Consider the following 16,123-nt stretch of genomic DNA (forward strand, 5'->3'; position numbering starts at 1 on the left):
CCTAGACTCAGGGGGCTGGGACATGCCCAAGGTCACATAACCAGAAACGGGGGACAGGGGTGAGGCCAGAGCTTGTGGCAGTATCTCCACTGGAAAGGCAGGGTGCTCTAGCCCTGCGGTGCTGCTGAGGGTTTGTGTTTGCTCTGGGGAGCCCCAGGCCCTATGTGCCCAGTTGCTGCATCCCAGTGGGTGTACATGCTGGCTGCTTCTGCATATTCTCAAGAAGTATGGATGGACAGGAGTGCCCGGGGATTTACAGCTTGGGGGAGCAGTGGGAAGCATTGAGAAAATGCTGGAGTTGAGGTGCAGTCTGGGAGCTCCCTGTTCTTGAGATTCATGTGCCCTGGGGACCCAGATGTCCACTAGCCCCTCCAGAGCAGCTCAGAGCAGGCCAGGCTCCTGGGCTGGGTTGATGACTTTGTCACTTCATTTTTCAGTTGCTCGTTTGTTGTATTTTTTTCTCACTTCAGAGTCCTTTTTGAAGGCTGGGGAGCTGGACTGGCATGAAGTCAGTGTGAGTTCACACTGGGATGGGAAGACCTCTTCCATTCCTTTTGGGAATCAGCAGGACCCAGGCCAAACTGGTCAGGGCCAGCCAGTTCCCGTTACGGAAGGGGCCCTGACCTTTGCCCAGCCTCTGCCTGCAGCTGCCCTCAGCACCTCCCCTAAATGCTGCCCTGAGCTATCCCTGCACCTGGGTGTGCGTTCCCGTAGATCTCCAGGGAAGAGGCACCTGCCTCCAACCTTTTCTAACCCCAGGCCAGACTTTGGTCTACTCTAACTTTGATTTTACCATCCCCTTCCACACCTGAAATAACACCCAGGCTTTGGCTTTTTTTCACCTTTGGGGGTAGAATTGCCAGGATTTCTGGGAAGTGACCTGGTAAAAGAGGCCCTGATGGTGTTTGCAGTTCTTTAGTGGGGACTCCGGGTCAGCCACGAGGAGGCTTTCCTCAAGTCTCAGTTCAGGGACCTATGAGAAAGAGGGACAACCCTCCACAAATTAAGGGAAAACCACCCCTTTTGGAGCCGGGGTTTGAGAGCTGGTGGCTCCCTGCTGTTGCCAGGCCTGCCTGCGGGTGTGAGGAGAAGGCTGCAGGAAACACATTAACCCATGGCAGCATGGAGCCCAGCTAATGATTAAAACCCACACCAGCCGCCTGCAGTCACACCAGCAATTGCTTCCCTGTGTCTGTTCCTGTCCACCTGTCAGATGTCAGTGTCCTCTGCACGTCCACCCAGGTATGGCACAGCTCGGTGTCCCTGTCCACCCTCATCCTGGGTCCCCATGCCCCATGCTCTGGGCTGATGTCACCAGGGCCAACAGCTTCCAGAGTGACAGCTCCTTTCCCAGGGATGGGCCTTTGGAAATGTTTCCAAGGAATGACAGGGGTGTCCCCAGGTCCAAAGGCTGGAAGTCTGCAGTGGATAAGAAAACTCAGGTTGAGTGTTATTTATTTTCTTTTATGGCCCTGAGTCTATTGCAGTCACAGGTTTTTAAGTGTGGGAGGGACGCCTGAAGACAGTGGTTTTGTGTGATTGGTGCTGGAAATAGCAGTGACAACTGAAAGGGAAAACCAACTGCTTATTTTTCAATGCCTTGAATTGGGATGGAGGAGAAGCGTCATATTACCAAAGCACTTGAATTACCTGCATGTATTTTTACCTGTAAGGAGAGTATTCCTTTAAAAAAGCATAACAGCGAACTCCCCCATGTAGAAGTCTCTGCCGCGGAGCAGTGGCCGAGGGGTGGAGTGACTCTGGCTGTCAGATTGGGATTCCAGGTTGGGGAGTCAGATTCTCCCCCAAATTCTACATGCCCTCGGGCCCTCCACCTGGCCCTCTGCTGGGAGCCAGGGAGCGTGGGGATCCAGGGGCCTGTCTCCAGAACTGGGTTTGGAGAGGAGGCGTGGAGCCCAGGACTGGGACCCCCAAGTGTTGCCTGGATCGGAGTTGTCAGAGCTTTCAGCTTTGTGACTTTGAGACTTTTGCTGGGGTGCTAAGGAGCCAACTTGTGAAATTTGGTAAAGAAAAGCAATCAAGCATTCAACCTTCTTTTCATGTTTGATCTGTACCTCAGAGTTAAATATAGATGAAGGGAGAAAGCCTTATTTGGTGAGGAATTCCGGCTGACAGATGTTGAGAAAGTGACAGAGTAGCCGTGTTTCAGACCGCTAATAAGAGCGGAGCAGCTGGCTCTAGGACGTGACCTTCTGTAACTGACTTGGTCACAAAGGGAAGCTGGTGGGGTCATGTGGGCCTCATGTGAAGGACGTTGGAACATTGATTACATATTTGCCCCTACCAGAAATCAAACCAGAATCAAATTAAGCCAGACCCACGACTTACCGGAAATACAGGGCCAGAGCGATCTGAAAAATAATTCCAGAGAGGTCAGCAAAATCCAGAAGGGGGAAATTCTACTGGGTAAAGAGAACCCCGGTTGTTTTCAAATATGCTGCAGGAAGAGGAGGAGGAGGAACTTGTGTTGTAAAGGAACTGAAGAAACAGGTTAAATAAACATGGTAAGACTTGATGTGGATCCACTCACAGTGTCAGACTGTGAAAAAACAAAACCAAAACGATACTTGTAAGACAGGGACGTTGGAACATTGATTACATGTTTGTGTACAAATATGATGATGTATTTGGTTTATATTAAGGAATGATTGCTAATGATACTGGTATTTTGTTGTTGTTGTTTTTTTTCTCTATTCTAAAGATACTGAAATACTTATTAGATGAAGTGGTATAATGTCTGGAGTTGGCTTTACAGTGGTTCAGTGAGGGGCTGTGGCGGTGGGTGTGTGGATGCAGTTCATCTGGGGGGTATTGGAAGCTGGGGCACCTGAAGCTCCTCACCCTTGTCTCCCACTCCCGGGGTTATTATGCAGGATGCAGGTAGTGTAGGCACAGAGCTCAAGGTGAGCAGGTGACTGAGGCCCAGTGGCCAGGAACTGTTCACCATACGCGTCGCCCACCATGTTCTGAGATACACTGCCAGCTCCCCACCCTGCAGTCGTTTCCCATATGTGAGGGCTCAAGGCTTGCCCACCAGTGGCCAGTGTGGCCTCATGACCCGCTGGCCTCTGGAAGCACACTGTGTCTGCTTGAGGAAATGCTTCACTGAAATCCTGCCATTTTCATCAGCACAGGACCCAGAGGGGATTGATATATTGTTTTCTAAAATGGCAATGTTTGCTTCATAAAGCTTTTTAAAAACATCCTACATAAAAGTGAGTGTCAAACTAGCCAAGGGCATTCTTACTCTTTGAGAAATTTATACAGCTTCCTTTCCAAAGGGGTTGATGTTGAATGAGTTAAACTCAATGTAACAAACGACTTTGGAAAACTAAGAGTTAAAATGGACTGGAGGAAATGAGCTCCCTGTCCTTGAGAATATTCAAGTAAAAGCTGACAGCATTGCTGCAGTGGTCATTCCAAATGTGATTGGGAGATTGGGGTTTCACATTGAGTGAAAGTGACAGTGAGGGACACTTTAATAAAGTCATCTTAGTATGTGGTAACAACGTTTTTGGAGAAGGCGATGGCAGCCCACTCCAGTACTCTTGCCTGGAAAATCCCAGGGATGGAGGAGCCTGGTAGGCTGCAGTCCATGGGGTCGCTAGAGTCGGACACGACTGAGCGACTTCACTTTCATTTTTCACTTTCATGCATTGGAGAAGGAAATGGCAACCCACTCCAGTGTTCTTGCCTGGAGAATCCCAGGGACGGGGAAGCCTGGTGGGCTGCCGTCTATGGGGTCGCATAGAGTCGGACACGACTGAAGCGACTTAGCTGCAGCAGCAGCAAGGTTTTAGTACAAACTAAGCAATGCACAAATAGTTTAGTCAGTGGTTCTCAAAGTGTGATCTCAGCCCAGCAGCAGCAGCAGCAGCAGCATAAATCTGGGAACTTAGAAGCACACATTCTCTGACCCCACCCCGTCCCCAGATCTCTTTTCTTAAGCCTTCCGGGTGGTTGTGCTGCCAGCAGAAATTTGGGCACCTGGTCTAGAAGGAGATGTCTTCCAGGGGAGGGCCCACTCTGAGCAAGGCTGGCAGGTTGTGGGAGCTGAGCGTGGGGATGACTGAGGACCCTGCAGCCTGGGGGGTGGGCAAGGGTGCTGGGCTGCCTCGCTGAGATCCCTTCCTCCTGGGAGCAGTCTCTCGCCTCCTGAAGCCCTTCTCCTCCCCCGTGTTGTGTAGACAACACTGTGGTCCTTTTGTCTGTGTTCTAGAACACAGAGCCAGCTTCTTCAGAGTCTCTGTCTAAAAAATGCTTCAAGCAGCTCAGGGTGTGGCATCCTAAATCCTCAGGTGAGAACAGAGCTCCGACAGAGACAGTGATGTGTCTTTAGAAGGAAGCATGGTGGCATTCACCACTCAGCCTGCCATCCAAGGAGGCAAGAGAACTCCAGGGCTTAGCTTCCTAAGGAGTGTAAAGCATCCTTGGGATAAAGAAATGACATCCCGTCAAGTTACAAATGTGACTGGGTTAGACTGTGATTAGGATTCTTTTCATGATATTATTGGGACAAATTTATTATGTGGGGACATTAGAATTGGGAAGTTTTCCAGGTATTTCTTAGGTGAATCAAAGACTGAATCATCTACAAATAACAGGTTCAGTTACAGTCACTCCTCATTATTTGTGGATCATATATTTGCAAACTTGCCTATTTATGAAAACTTATTTGTAATCCCCAAATCAACACTCACTGTGATTTTGTGGCCATCCAGGGACATGTGCAGAAGGGCAGAAAATTTGAGCTGCATGCGGGCACTCACCAGCTGTGTTGTACAAGGCGCCTCTTGTTTCAGCCCTCAGACGAAGAGTAAACAGAGGTCCTTCTCAAGGTGTATTTATATTGAGTGCCACATTTTGGGATTTTTTTTTGCTTTTTGTTCATGATTTCTGTTTACAATGGCACTCAGCTATAGTCCTGAAGTGCCAACTGGTACTTTGAGGCACCAGAAGCCTGGCCAGTGTCATGGTGACTTTTTAAGAACATGACAACCTTGAATGAACTATAGTCGATCAGTTATTGATTTAGGGGTCCTCAGACCTTTTCCCCTGACTTGCCCATCGGAGAGAACAGACCCTAACTCACTTGCAACTGTCTCCTCCTGAACCTGTGGTGAACAGTTCATGTACAAACCTGAGAGGTGGGCAGAAGGAGAGGCCAAGCTGGAAGAAATCCATGGTGGAGGGCTGAGTGGTCTGGGCACTGGGGCAGGATGGGCCTGCCGGACAGGACACTGCCCCTGCTGGACACCCCAGAGTAGACCCACATCTCTGCTGCTGAAACCCTGTCTCTGCAGAGATCTCTTACCCGCCCAGGCTGAGTGACCCTACCCCAGGGCTAATAACACAGGTCCTCACCTTCTAGAGACACATCCAGTCTCTTCCTGGGCTGCTGGTCACTCCTGGGCTGCTCCTTCCTGCATTGTTCATATCCCTGGCTGGGGCTGAGAACACTCCTGTTGGGAATTTGTTGGTGTCTTTGAGACCTGATTCCCCAGGTGTAGGGTGTTCTCCATCACCATGGAGTAAGGAATAAACAGCTTGTCCTTGGGGCACCACACCTGGCCCCGTCTACTACGCCACCAGAACTCACTGCCCCTCCCCATCGTGTTCCTCTCTTGTGATATACAGGAGTTGGACTTGGACCTTCTCTCCATCAGGGCCCTCAAATGGTGAAGAGTCTGGCTTTGAGCTGATACCGCCAGGAGCCATGGGAACAGGGTCCTCTTGACTTCTCCAATCCTCAGGAAGCTTAGAGGCTGCCATCCTTGACCCATTGTACAGAGGTGAGAGCTGGTGCTTCAGTTCAGTTCAGTCTCTCAGCCGTGTCTGACCCCATGGACTGCAGCACACCAGGCCCCCCTGTCCAACACCAACTCCCAGAGTTGACTCAAACTGATGTCCATTGAGTTGGTGATGCCATCCAACCATCTCATCCTCTGTTGTCCCCTTCTCCTCCCACCTTCAATCTTTCCCAGCATCAGGGTCTTTTCCAGTGAGTCAGTTCTTCACATCAGGTGACCAAAGTATCAGAGTTTCAGTTTTAGCATCAGTTCGTCCAATGAATATTCAGGGCTGATTTCCTGTAGGATGGACTGGTTGGATCTCCTTGCTGTCCAAGGGACTCTCAAGAGTCTTCTCCAACACCACAGTTCAAAAGCATCAATTCTTTGGTGCTCAGCTTTCTTTATAGTCCAACTCTCACATCCATACATGACTACTGGAAAAACCATAGCCTTGACTAGACAGACCTTTGTTGGCAAAGTAATGTCTCTGCTTTTTAATATGCTGTCTAGGTTGGTCATAGCTTTTCTTCCAAGGAGTAAGAGTCTTTTAATTTCATGGCTGCAGTCACCATCTGCAGTGATTTTGGAGCTTAGAAGAGTTCAAAATTCTGCTGACATGACAGGTAAGGGGACAAGTGGCCCGATTACCCCCCACCCCTGTGGTCCCTCTCAGGAACCCCCTGCTGTCCTGTGAGGACTGAGCTGACCTAAGACAGACACTCCGGCTCCCCAGCTCGGGGTCTCCATTGTGTCTGGACTGGAAGAAGACCCCAGGTGATTTCCTCTGGAGGCCATCCTGCCAGGGACAGGGCTGTGAGGGCCACCCACACCCCTCCCTGTGTTATTCTGTGAGAAGAAATGGAATGTTCTTGTTATGAAATAATTGATTAAAAAAAAAAAAGACTGCCCGTTTAGGTGTAATTATAAAATGGGCCCATTGTGAATCTTCCTCTTAATTTAAGGGATGTACCAGACTATTTCATAAAATGAAATCTGCTGGACAGCCTCTAGTGTAGACAGCTGGAGGGGAGGTTCTGACAGTGGGGGATAGGGGATGGGGCTCTGGTTCTGGGCGGCTCGTGGTTCAGCGCTGCTTGCTTTTCCTCTTGTGAGTGTCAAGGGAGTGAGTTTAATGCAGCCTCAGACAGGCTGGGTCACCTGTAAAGCCTCAGTGTCCCCACAGCCTGACGTGTGTCCAACCACTACCTCCCTTATCCTTTTGGCCTCCTGGAAACTTGGCACCCAAGGAACATGACATTTAAGGAGCTAATGGGGGTATCAGGCGCCTGCTTCTTTCTGGTCCTGCCATGCTCTTTGACTTTGATTTTGTGTTTGTTTCTTGGTTTTGCACTAATTCAAAAGGACAGAAGGCAGGCAGGCGGGTGGGTGGGCAGACACCTGTTAGGTTCTGGGACACCTGCCTTCCCAAGAATCCTAGTAGGGTTCCTGGGGGAATTTAGGAGGACAGGGGTGGGGGGTGGGGCACTCTGGCTTTGCCCTTTCTGATCCCCACGGAGATGGGATTCATTGGCGCCAGCAGGATGCAACCCCTGCCCTGTGCGGTCCTTCCTGACCCCTCTCTGGTTCCCGCAGGGTCCTGGCAAGAGGCCCTCAGCCGGAGCCTGTGTACGTGCTGCCACCGAGCCCTCGGCTCCACTGTGGGACCGGCCCCCCTGGCTCCTGTGCTCCCAGCCTCCCCGCTCCTGCTGAACCACTCTTGGGCCACATCAGGCCAGGGGCAGGGAGGGAGCAAGATGGGAGGAGGGAACTGCTTCTGGAAGGAGAAGTGGGCCATGCTCCCCAGTGCAGTGAGTTCCTCCCCAGAGGGATCTGCAGGGCCTCTACTTGCACTTGGCACTGAGTCCGTCCCTGGCGCCTCGCCTCTGTTTGCTCCTGTCCTCACTCTGCTTTAATGGGACTGTGAAAGTTACATGGGGCGTTGAGCCCTGACCCTGGCTCCCACGCTCTGCTTCCTGGGGGTGGCCGCTGCCTGCCCTGCAGACCTCTGCCCACCAGCCCCTCTGGGACATCAGGCTTGATTGTGAAAGCATGGTTTCCGCTGCCTGTCCTGGGCCTCCCTCCCTCCCTTCATCAGCCTCCGAGTTCCACATGGTTCAGACCAGCCTACGCATCTCAGAAATCTGAGTATTTGGTGACAAATAAGCATAGACATAGTTTCAGGACATGACTTAGTGACCGAACAACAACAAATCTTAGCGTGAACAAAACCTTGCTTCTCATAGTTGAGCTTGGGGGCAGAATGACGTTACCTTAGCTCAGTTGGTAAAGAATCTGCCTGCAATGCAGGAGACCCTGGTTCAATCTCTGGGTTGTGAAGATCCCCTGGAGAAGGGAAAGGCTTGCCCACTTCAATATTCTGGCCTGGAGAACTCCGTGAACTGTATAGTCCATGGGGTCGCAAAGAATCAGACATGACTGAGTGACTTTCATATACTTTTAGTTTCCTAACTTCAGAGGGGTGTGTATTTTTCTAGTAATTCATGGTAATTGTTTACTTGTAGGAGCGTTAAGAAAAAAATTCTCAAGGTGGGCAATCCTGATAATGAATCTGTTTCTGGTCTTCTCGTTCTGGAAGGGAACAGTGTCTTGCTGGCTGGCTGACGTTGGGAAAGTTTCTTTGCCCAAGTCTTATTTCTTTGAATGGAGCTGTGGTCTTGGCAGGTTATTGCATTTAGTGTGGGCTTGTGGGGAAGTTTCACTTCTATGGGCCAATCCCTCCCTGGCACCCAAACACAAGTATTGAACGTAAAGCTGAGGTTTATTTAGCTTTTATTATCTGCTAGATGCCATTCTTAGCTCTGCACATTTCCTTATTTAATCCTGCCAATACCCCCACTTTCCAGATGAGAAAACTGAGTCACAGAGAAGTAATTTCCAAAGGTCAGACAGCACGGGTCTCACCCAGGCATTAAGGTTCCAAAGCAGGTACACTTCACCCCTGCACCCTACGAGCCAGGTGGTGAGTAGGTGAATGAATGAGTGAACACATGAAGGCCTTCGTGTTTGAACTGGATGTGGCTAGTTGTTGCCTTTTAAAAGATTGTAATTTATTTTTTTATTTTTGTGGTTATGCCATGTGGCTTACAGGATCTTAGTTGCCCAACCAGTGATCAAACATGTGCCCCCTGCAGTGGAAGCATGGAGTCTTAACCACTGGACCACCACGCAAGTCCCTCAAAAAGTTTTAAAACGTATTTTTAAACTGTTTGTTTAAAACCGTCTGTTTTCCTGGAGAAACAAACAGAACGTGCAGAGCAGTTTCAGTTGGTCTCCTTAAGGGAACCCCCGCCCCGGTCCCCAGCTGGGTGATGACATTTATGCACTGCCACCAGGCCCTGTGCTTCCTTGTGAATCTGGCTCTGGTTATGCAACGTTCCTTTTCTTCCTTTTTGCGAGACCTTTTCACAGCGCCAGTTTCAGGGCTGGTCAGCATGGCTGGGAGCAGCACACAGGTCCGGCGACTCTGGGAAGCTGGGGGCCGTGAAGTGTCCTCGTGCCCTGCCAAGTTTCTGGTATGGTAGCTGCGAAAGGTCTTTCTCTGCTCTTTACCCAAAAGGTGGAGGGGGCGAGGGGAGGTGGGAAACAGGGGCGGAGCCCAGGGATCCCAGTGCCACCCTTCACCGCGAGAGTTGGGGGCGGTGAGCCTGGGGAGGGAGGCCTCTGCTTTGGGTTCCTTACTTTGTGGGAGGTGGGGGGAATCTCATTAGATATTTCCACGGGGTGATCTGGGGGGTCCCGTGGGTGAGAACGTGTGTTACCGAAGCCTGTACCTGGGCGAGTGCAGCCTGTGAGTCCCAGCCAGCCAGTGAGCAGAACCCACCTTTTACGGTCTGTGGGGACAGGCTGTCCTTCACCGTCACTGGGTTGTCTGAATTGGTGCTTCACTGCCTGGCTGTTTGATGGACAATTTCTTCCTGATAGCCAGCCACCCCCTATTTCATTGATTCCATATGGTACAAACTTGTGAAGGTGTAGAGAGTGGCTACTCTTCAGCTGTTATTCTTCTAGATGATGAGTCCATTTAAGCCACTTAAATAATAAATAAATATACCCCATTTAGTTTTAGTAGCCTGAAAATAAAGCTAACTAGATATTCATTACTGAAATGTAAAACAGTATCCTCCTGCCTCTTAAAATGGCCAGGGCAGCCCTCTGTTGCTTTGAAATGACTGCTGGGTTTGTTCCTTCCCTCATCCTGCAGACCCCAGTGCTTTGCTGCCTGCTGTACGGTGTGGCAAGGGGACATGGGAGCGTCATCCCCCCAACATAGGCTTGATTCTCCCCTGTGCCAGGCCCGCAGTGTGTGCGTGTGTGCGTGTGAGTGTGTGTGTTTGTGCTTGTGACAGAAACAGGTGCTGTTGCATCTTCACAGGGAAGCATCCGTGGCCTCCCCACCAAGCCGTTCTTTTTTTAAAATTATTTTTTTATTTGGCTGCACCGGGTCTTAGTTGCAGCATGTGGAATTTAGTTCCCGGAGCAGGAATCGAACCCAGTCCTCCTGCATTGGAAACTCAGAGTCTTGGTCACTGGACCATGAGGGAAGTCCCCCGAGTGGTTCTTATTAAGGCACTTCTTCTGTTCTCATTTTCTCCTCATCTCATCTCATGGTTTCCCAGAAAACACATATGTTGCTTTAAATGTCAATAATGCATTTACTCTCTGCTGGGCCCTGTTCTGGGTGTGTGACTGGCCTTTGCTGCTTTAACCCCACAGCCACCTTGCAGAGAGGTTGCTGTAGTTATCAGCCCATTTTCTGGGTAAGGAGCATGAGGCACAGAGAGGGCAAGGTGCCTGCTCAAGGCTACACAGCTGGAGCATTTGGAGTTCTGTTACCTGTTCTTAGAGGCCTTTAAAACTAAGGGAGAGTGGAAGCTGGTAATGCAGGGGGCACCTTGTGTGGCTAACCCTGGCTGTCCCTATGTGGCCCTGTAGTCACAGCTTCCTGGGGCAGGAAGGGACTCCCGGAGAAGCCCGGAGGATGGCCATGGCGAGGAGTGTGGGCATGGGTCTAGCCCTGGCCCCACGACTTAACTCCTGTGTGGCGGGTCTTGCTTTGTCTTTTCCTCCACTTTCTTGCCCTGGGGATTGGAGGGTGACAGCGCATAGCCTTATAGCTGCTGTTGTCTCCACCCCTCCCTGCAGTCCAACTCAGATCCCTCTTGTAAGCCTTTCAGGTGGTCCCCTAGGCTCCACTGAGGCCCTCAGTGATGTGGCGTCTGTGCTGTGTCACTCCTGCGTCGGGTTTGTTAAGCACCATTTATTTTGTAGAAGCCTATAGGAAGCCAGTGGTCTGCCTCTCACACTGGCAGCTTATTATTGGCACTCATTACTGGCGACGCAGGGTCTTTTGGTTTGGAGACGATTGCTGGCCGTGACAGCAGCTCCCTCGTCCAAAGCCTTCGATGGCACTTTTGCATTCAGAGTAAGGCCTTCAGGGTGTTTGTTTCCTGTGATACATCGACTACACACCTTTTCCTTGAAAAAGTATGATACTTGGCATCCTGTCAAGATAGCAGAGGTTTAAGTCTTGATTCGAGGTGGTGCAGGGATACTTGACAGAACCAAGTAAACGTCAGGCCAGCTGGGAACCCAGGGCCCTGGAACCCTATCCGCCCTGGGGAGTGAGTGGCTCTTAGGAGATGTTGCCCAGTGGATGGGGATCCCGCCTCCCCCTCTCCTCCAGACACCCCCCATGTCTGTGAGCCAGGGGCCCCCAGGCACTGTGGAGACCTGTGTTTATTCAGCCCAGACGGGGCTGGCAGGGTGTGTGCCCGGGGAGCTCCAGCACTCCCACTTTGGACATGTGCTTTGGCCTTCATCCCCAGAGAGCTTCCAGCTGCTTTTTCATCCCATTGGTCCCCACCAGGACCCCAAGGCACCCTGTTCTCTCCCTCTGTTGTTTGGAAGTATGTGGCTGGCCCACGTCTGCTCCCAAATGGTGGCTGGCCTGTCTGAACCCCATCCTTTCCTTCTTAGAGAGGCACAGTTATCAGGGGCAAAGCAGTTCCCTCCCAGCGGTGCTTGGGCCAGAGTCACCAAGTGCTCTGGACTGAGCCTCTGCTGGTCTCAGCCAGTGGCGCACCCATCTCTGTCCTCTTTAATAAAAGAAGTTTGTATCAGCATGCAGATGTCGTGTTGGTTACTATCCGTAGTTGAAAGATGGGCACTTGGCAGCAAAATTGCTGTTGCCTATTTCAAATATGAAAATAACCCCATTTGGAAAATAAATGAGTTTTAATACTTTGAAAAATATGTTGAACAAGAGAGCCCCGAGGCAGGTCATCTGATTCTTTATCGGGTGGACGGCTCGCTAGTCTCTGCCTCGGAACCATGGACTCGGGGATTTTAGGGCTGGGCCGGGCCTTCTGAGCACTAGATCCAAAAGTTGTCATTTTATCAGAAGAGACTGATGCCCAGGGAGGCCAGCGGCTTCGTCGGAGTCCCAGGACCACATACTGGTCCAAGCAGATGAGCTTTGGGCCTCAAGCAGCACCTTTAAGGAGAAGCAGTCCGGGCCTCGTTGGGTTACCTTTCATAGGTTAACCTTTACCACGGATCCCACCTGTGTCTCTTTCCTTTTTCCTTCTTTTTCTTGGTGCCTTGAGAAGTTGCAAGCTGTGATTAGCACGTGCCAAAGGGGACACAGGTGAAGGAGGCTGGGCGGGGTGGAGGCGGGTGCTGCATTGCCCTGGAGACAGGGAGACTGGGAGGAACTGGGAGGTGCCCGAGTTCCTTTCACCCAGGACACTGGCACTGATCCATAGAGGGTGGTGGTGGCCTGCAGGGCTCAGACTCCAAAGGCTCTCCAGGAAGGCAGGCGGGCAGCCCTCTTCTTGCAAAATAACAAGAGAAAAGGAGTTTGCAGCACAGATCTAGGGGCCCGGGGTCTACAAGTAGAGAGGTTTCCTTAGCCTTCTCGAAGGTCAGGATGCAGGATTACTTATGAGCAAGGAACCGTCTTCAAGAGGCTTCAGCAAGGTAGTTCTCAGCCATTTTTCTTTTATTGTAATATAATTGCTTTATAATGTTTTAATTTCTGCTGTATAACATTGTGAATCAGCCATATGTATACATATCCCCTCCCTCTGGAGCCTCCCTCCCTGCCCCCCGTCCCACCCCTTTAGGTCATCAGAGAGCACCGATCTGAGCTCCCTGTTGTACAGCAGCTCCCCACTAGCTATCTGTATTACACATGTTAGTGTATATATGGGCTTCCTAAGTGGCACTGGTGGTAAAGAACCCGCCTGCCAATGCAGGAGACATAAGAGACATGGGTTTGATCCTTGGGTCAAGAAGATCTCCTGGAAGAGGGCATGGCAACCCACTCCAGTATTCCTGCCTGGAGAGTCCCACGGACAGAGGAGCCTGGCGGGCTACAGTCCATGGAGTTGCAGAGTCAGACATGGCTGAGTGACTTAGCAAAGCACTAGTATGTATGTCAGTGCTACTCTCCCAATTCATCCCACCCTCTCCTTACCCCCTGTGTCATGAGTCCATTGTCTACATCTGTGTCTCTCTTCCCACCCTGCAAATAGTTCCATTAGTGCCATTTTTCTAGATTCCATATATACATGTGCATTAAAATAAATCAGACATTCTTAAGGCATGAACTGTACCGTGGTGATAGATGAGGGCTTCAGCTTTTTAGCCCCAAGAGTAGATAAATTCTTTACTTCCAAGTAAAGACGCATAGAAATGTCACATGTCACCTTCCTGACAAGTGCGGTGTTTGGACAAGTCGGGCTGCTTCCAGTCGGCGTGAGGCGTGAGCTCCCTAAGCAGCCACGGGACTTCTCTCCAGTGTATCCGGGTCCCGCCTGCCCGCTCATCTGCTTGGTTCCAAACACAGCCCCAGAATGAGATTCTCCCTTGCTGCAGGATTTCGTGCCCATCAGATCTCAGAACCTGGCTTAGAAGTGGTGACTCACTCATGATTCCTCTGTCCTTCTAGGCTTAGGGCTAGACTCGCTTCCCCGGGAAAAGCTTCTCTAGCTTCACTGGTTTCAGTCTGACCCAAGGACAGGCTGGGCAGGATGGGCTGTGGACCACTGAGGGCCGGGGGATCGAAAGAGTCCATGGTTTTGGTGTCAGAAGTTGCTGCCGCCTCTTAACTGTGTGATTCTGTACACCTAAGAGTCCTGAATGCCATTTCCCCAGCTGTGAAGTGAGGACAGTCATGTCTTACTGGGGTTCCTGCTGAGAACCAGGTGCCTGGCCATGAATGGGTCTGCTTCCTGACCTTGGTCACCTGTCGCGTCTTACCGGATGGTGCTGGTGGAATGTTGCTGTCTTCTATAGGGGGACAGGGGGGCTGCATGGTCTGTGGACACAGGCCTTGTCACCCCAGGCACAGCTGGCTGCTGAGGCGTGCAGGAAGGCAGGAGGCTTTGTCTCCAGCCTCTTGGAGGCCCTGGACTGGCCAGAGGGCCTGCCTTCTTCTTCTTAGAGAATCCCCTCCTCACTCTTTCCCTCCTGCACCTGTTCTGGCTGCACTGGTTCTCTTGCTGGTCCCACTGCAGGGCCTTGGCACTGGCCATGGCCCCCCCAGTCCTATCCCCCTCACGTGACCTCCCTCAGCCCCTCACCTCCCTCACCTCCCACAGCCCCTCCACACTAGGCTGTGGCTGTGCCTGCCTCCCTGCCTGCTCCTCCCCTGAGGGTTGTCAGGCACCTTGCTGGCAGGCTGGGGTGGATAGTCAGTATGTGGGGGTTCCAGCTGCTGTCATCCACTTAGGTGATGGGGGGCTGCTGGAAGGCATAGAGGGCCGGCCTTCAAGGAGTTCGCTCTCTATTTACAAACTTATAGTTATGGTTGGTGTCAGATTGTCTTGAGTCGCTGTGTGTTACTTCAGTCTAACTTGTTCTAACAGCTCAGGCTGCAGGTGAAACTGAGAAATACTGTGAGGGTAGGCTGAGGCCTAGCTTTTTGATTGTATTGCTTGTATGTAGGTTTGTATTTGTTTACATATTTTTCATGAGTTTATGTGTGTGTCTACATATCCTCTATCAGTGTATCTATCAGCTCTCCAACCTATTTATCATCTGTCTATTGTACCATCTAGTTATGCATTTATCGTCCATCTATTGTACCATCTAGCTGTGCATTTATCATCTATTGTACCATCTCAGTTTAGTTCAGTTCAGTCGCTCAGTTGTGTCTGACTCTTTGTGACCCCATGAATCACAGCACGCCAGGACTCCCCATCCATCACCAACTCCCGGAGTTCACTCAAACTCATGTCCATCGAGTCAGTGATGCCATCCAGCCATCTCATCCTCTGTTGTCCCCTTCTCCTCCTGCCCCCAATCCCTCCCAACATCAGAGTCTTTTCCAATGAGTCAGCTCTTCGCATGAGGTGGCCAAAGTACTGGAGTTTCAGCTTCAGCATCCTTCCCTCTAAAGAAATCCCAGGGCTGATCTCCTTCAGAATGGACTGGTTGGATCTCCTTGCAGCCCAAGGGACTCTCAAGAGTCTTCTCCAACACCACAGTTCAAAAGCATCAATTCTTTGGCACTCAGCTTTCTTCACAGTCCAACTCTCACATCCATACATGACCACTGGAAAAACCATAACCTTGACCAGACAGACCTTTGTTGGCAAAGTAATGTCTCTGCTTTTGAATATGCTATCTAGGTTGGTCATAACTTTTATTCCATGGAGTAATCTTGTACCATATAGCTATGCATTTATTATCTAACACATCTGTCATGTGAAGGGCGGTGGTGTTCAGGACTTGTTGTGGATGACGGCTGGCTTGGACCCTCTGTGGAGCTGTGAGGCTTTGAGGCTGCTGCAGGGATTGTGGGTACTGCCCCTCCAGGCCCACCCTCCCTACCCTCCTGGGACTTGAGGCCCAGAAGCTGCTCAGCTTGGTGGCTTCTGGAACAGGAGGTATCTCTTGCTCATGTGCTGATTTGGGGAATTACAGAGCAAAACTAAGTCAGTTCTCTTAGACCTTGAAGCCACACCATGGGAGAGTGTGGGATGATGGGGGCTTTTGGAGAAGGCTCTGTAGCCCCCTTGAAACTCAGCGCTTGTGTGTCAGGAATGATGGGGGAAGCAGCCTCACAGGCTAAGCGGTGAGGCGGGGTCGGCCTGGGGGCAGGCAGCTTGGCCTGGTCATGTCAGTGCTTGGACATCAGCAGGTGGGGTTGGGCCACAGGACCCCCATGGCTTCCCCTCCCTTCAGAGTGTTGTCTGCTCTCCTGCTTTGCTTTGTCACATAGGTTTGCACAACGTGCTTACCAGGGTTTGCAGCTTCTTAGTGAAAATGCAGAGACGTTTGCA

At 51.0% G+C, this 16,123-nt stretch overlaps 1 protein-coding gene across 12 annotated transcripts in view; it reads left to right on the forward strand.

Annotated features, from left to right (window-relative positions):
- Positions 1 to 16,123, forward strand: part of TNS3 (tensin 3) — a 222,572-nt gene that overhangs the window by 82,700 nt on the left and 123,749 nt on the right. Inside the window, exon 1 of one of the 12 annotated variants that reach the window (XM_025291329.3) lies at positions 562 to 1,242. The exons of 8 other annotated variants lie outside the window; for them this stretch is intronic. Coding sequence is in view for 2 of the 4 variants with exons in the window: in XM_025291327.3 (XP_025147112.3) it covers positions 9,143 to 9,346 (204 nt within the window). In the remaining 2 variants the exon portion in view is untranslated. Of the gene's footprint in view, positions 1 to 561; positions 1,243 to 1,954; positions 2,526 to 5,719; positions 5,814 to 7,244; positions 9,347 to 16,123 lie in introns of those variants that run through there. 3 more of the 12 variants (XM_025291328.3, XM_045166424.1, XM_025291327.3) reach the window with 3 other exon arrangements.

The sequence above is a fragment of the Bubalus bubalis genome, chromosome 8 (assembly GCF_019923935.1).
Source record: "Bubalus bubalis isolate 160015118507 breed Murrah chromosome 8, NDDB_SH_1, whole genome shotgun sequence".
In the NCBI taxonomy this organism is placed as follows: domain Eukaryota; kingdom Metazoa; phylum Chordata; class Mammalia; order Artiodactyla; family Bovidae; genus Bubalus; species Bubalus bubalis.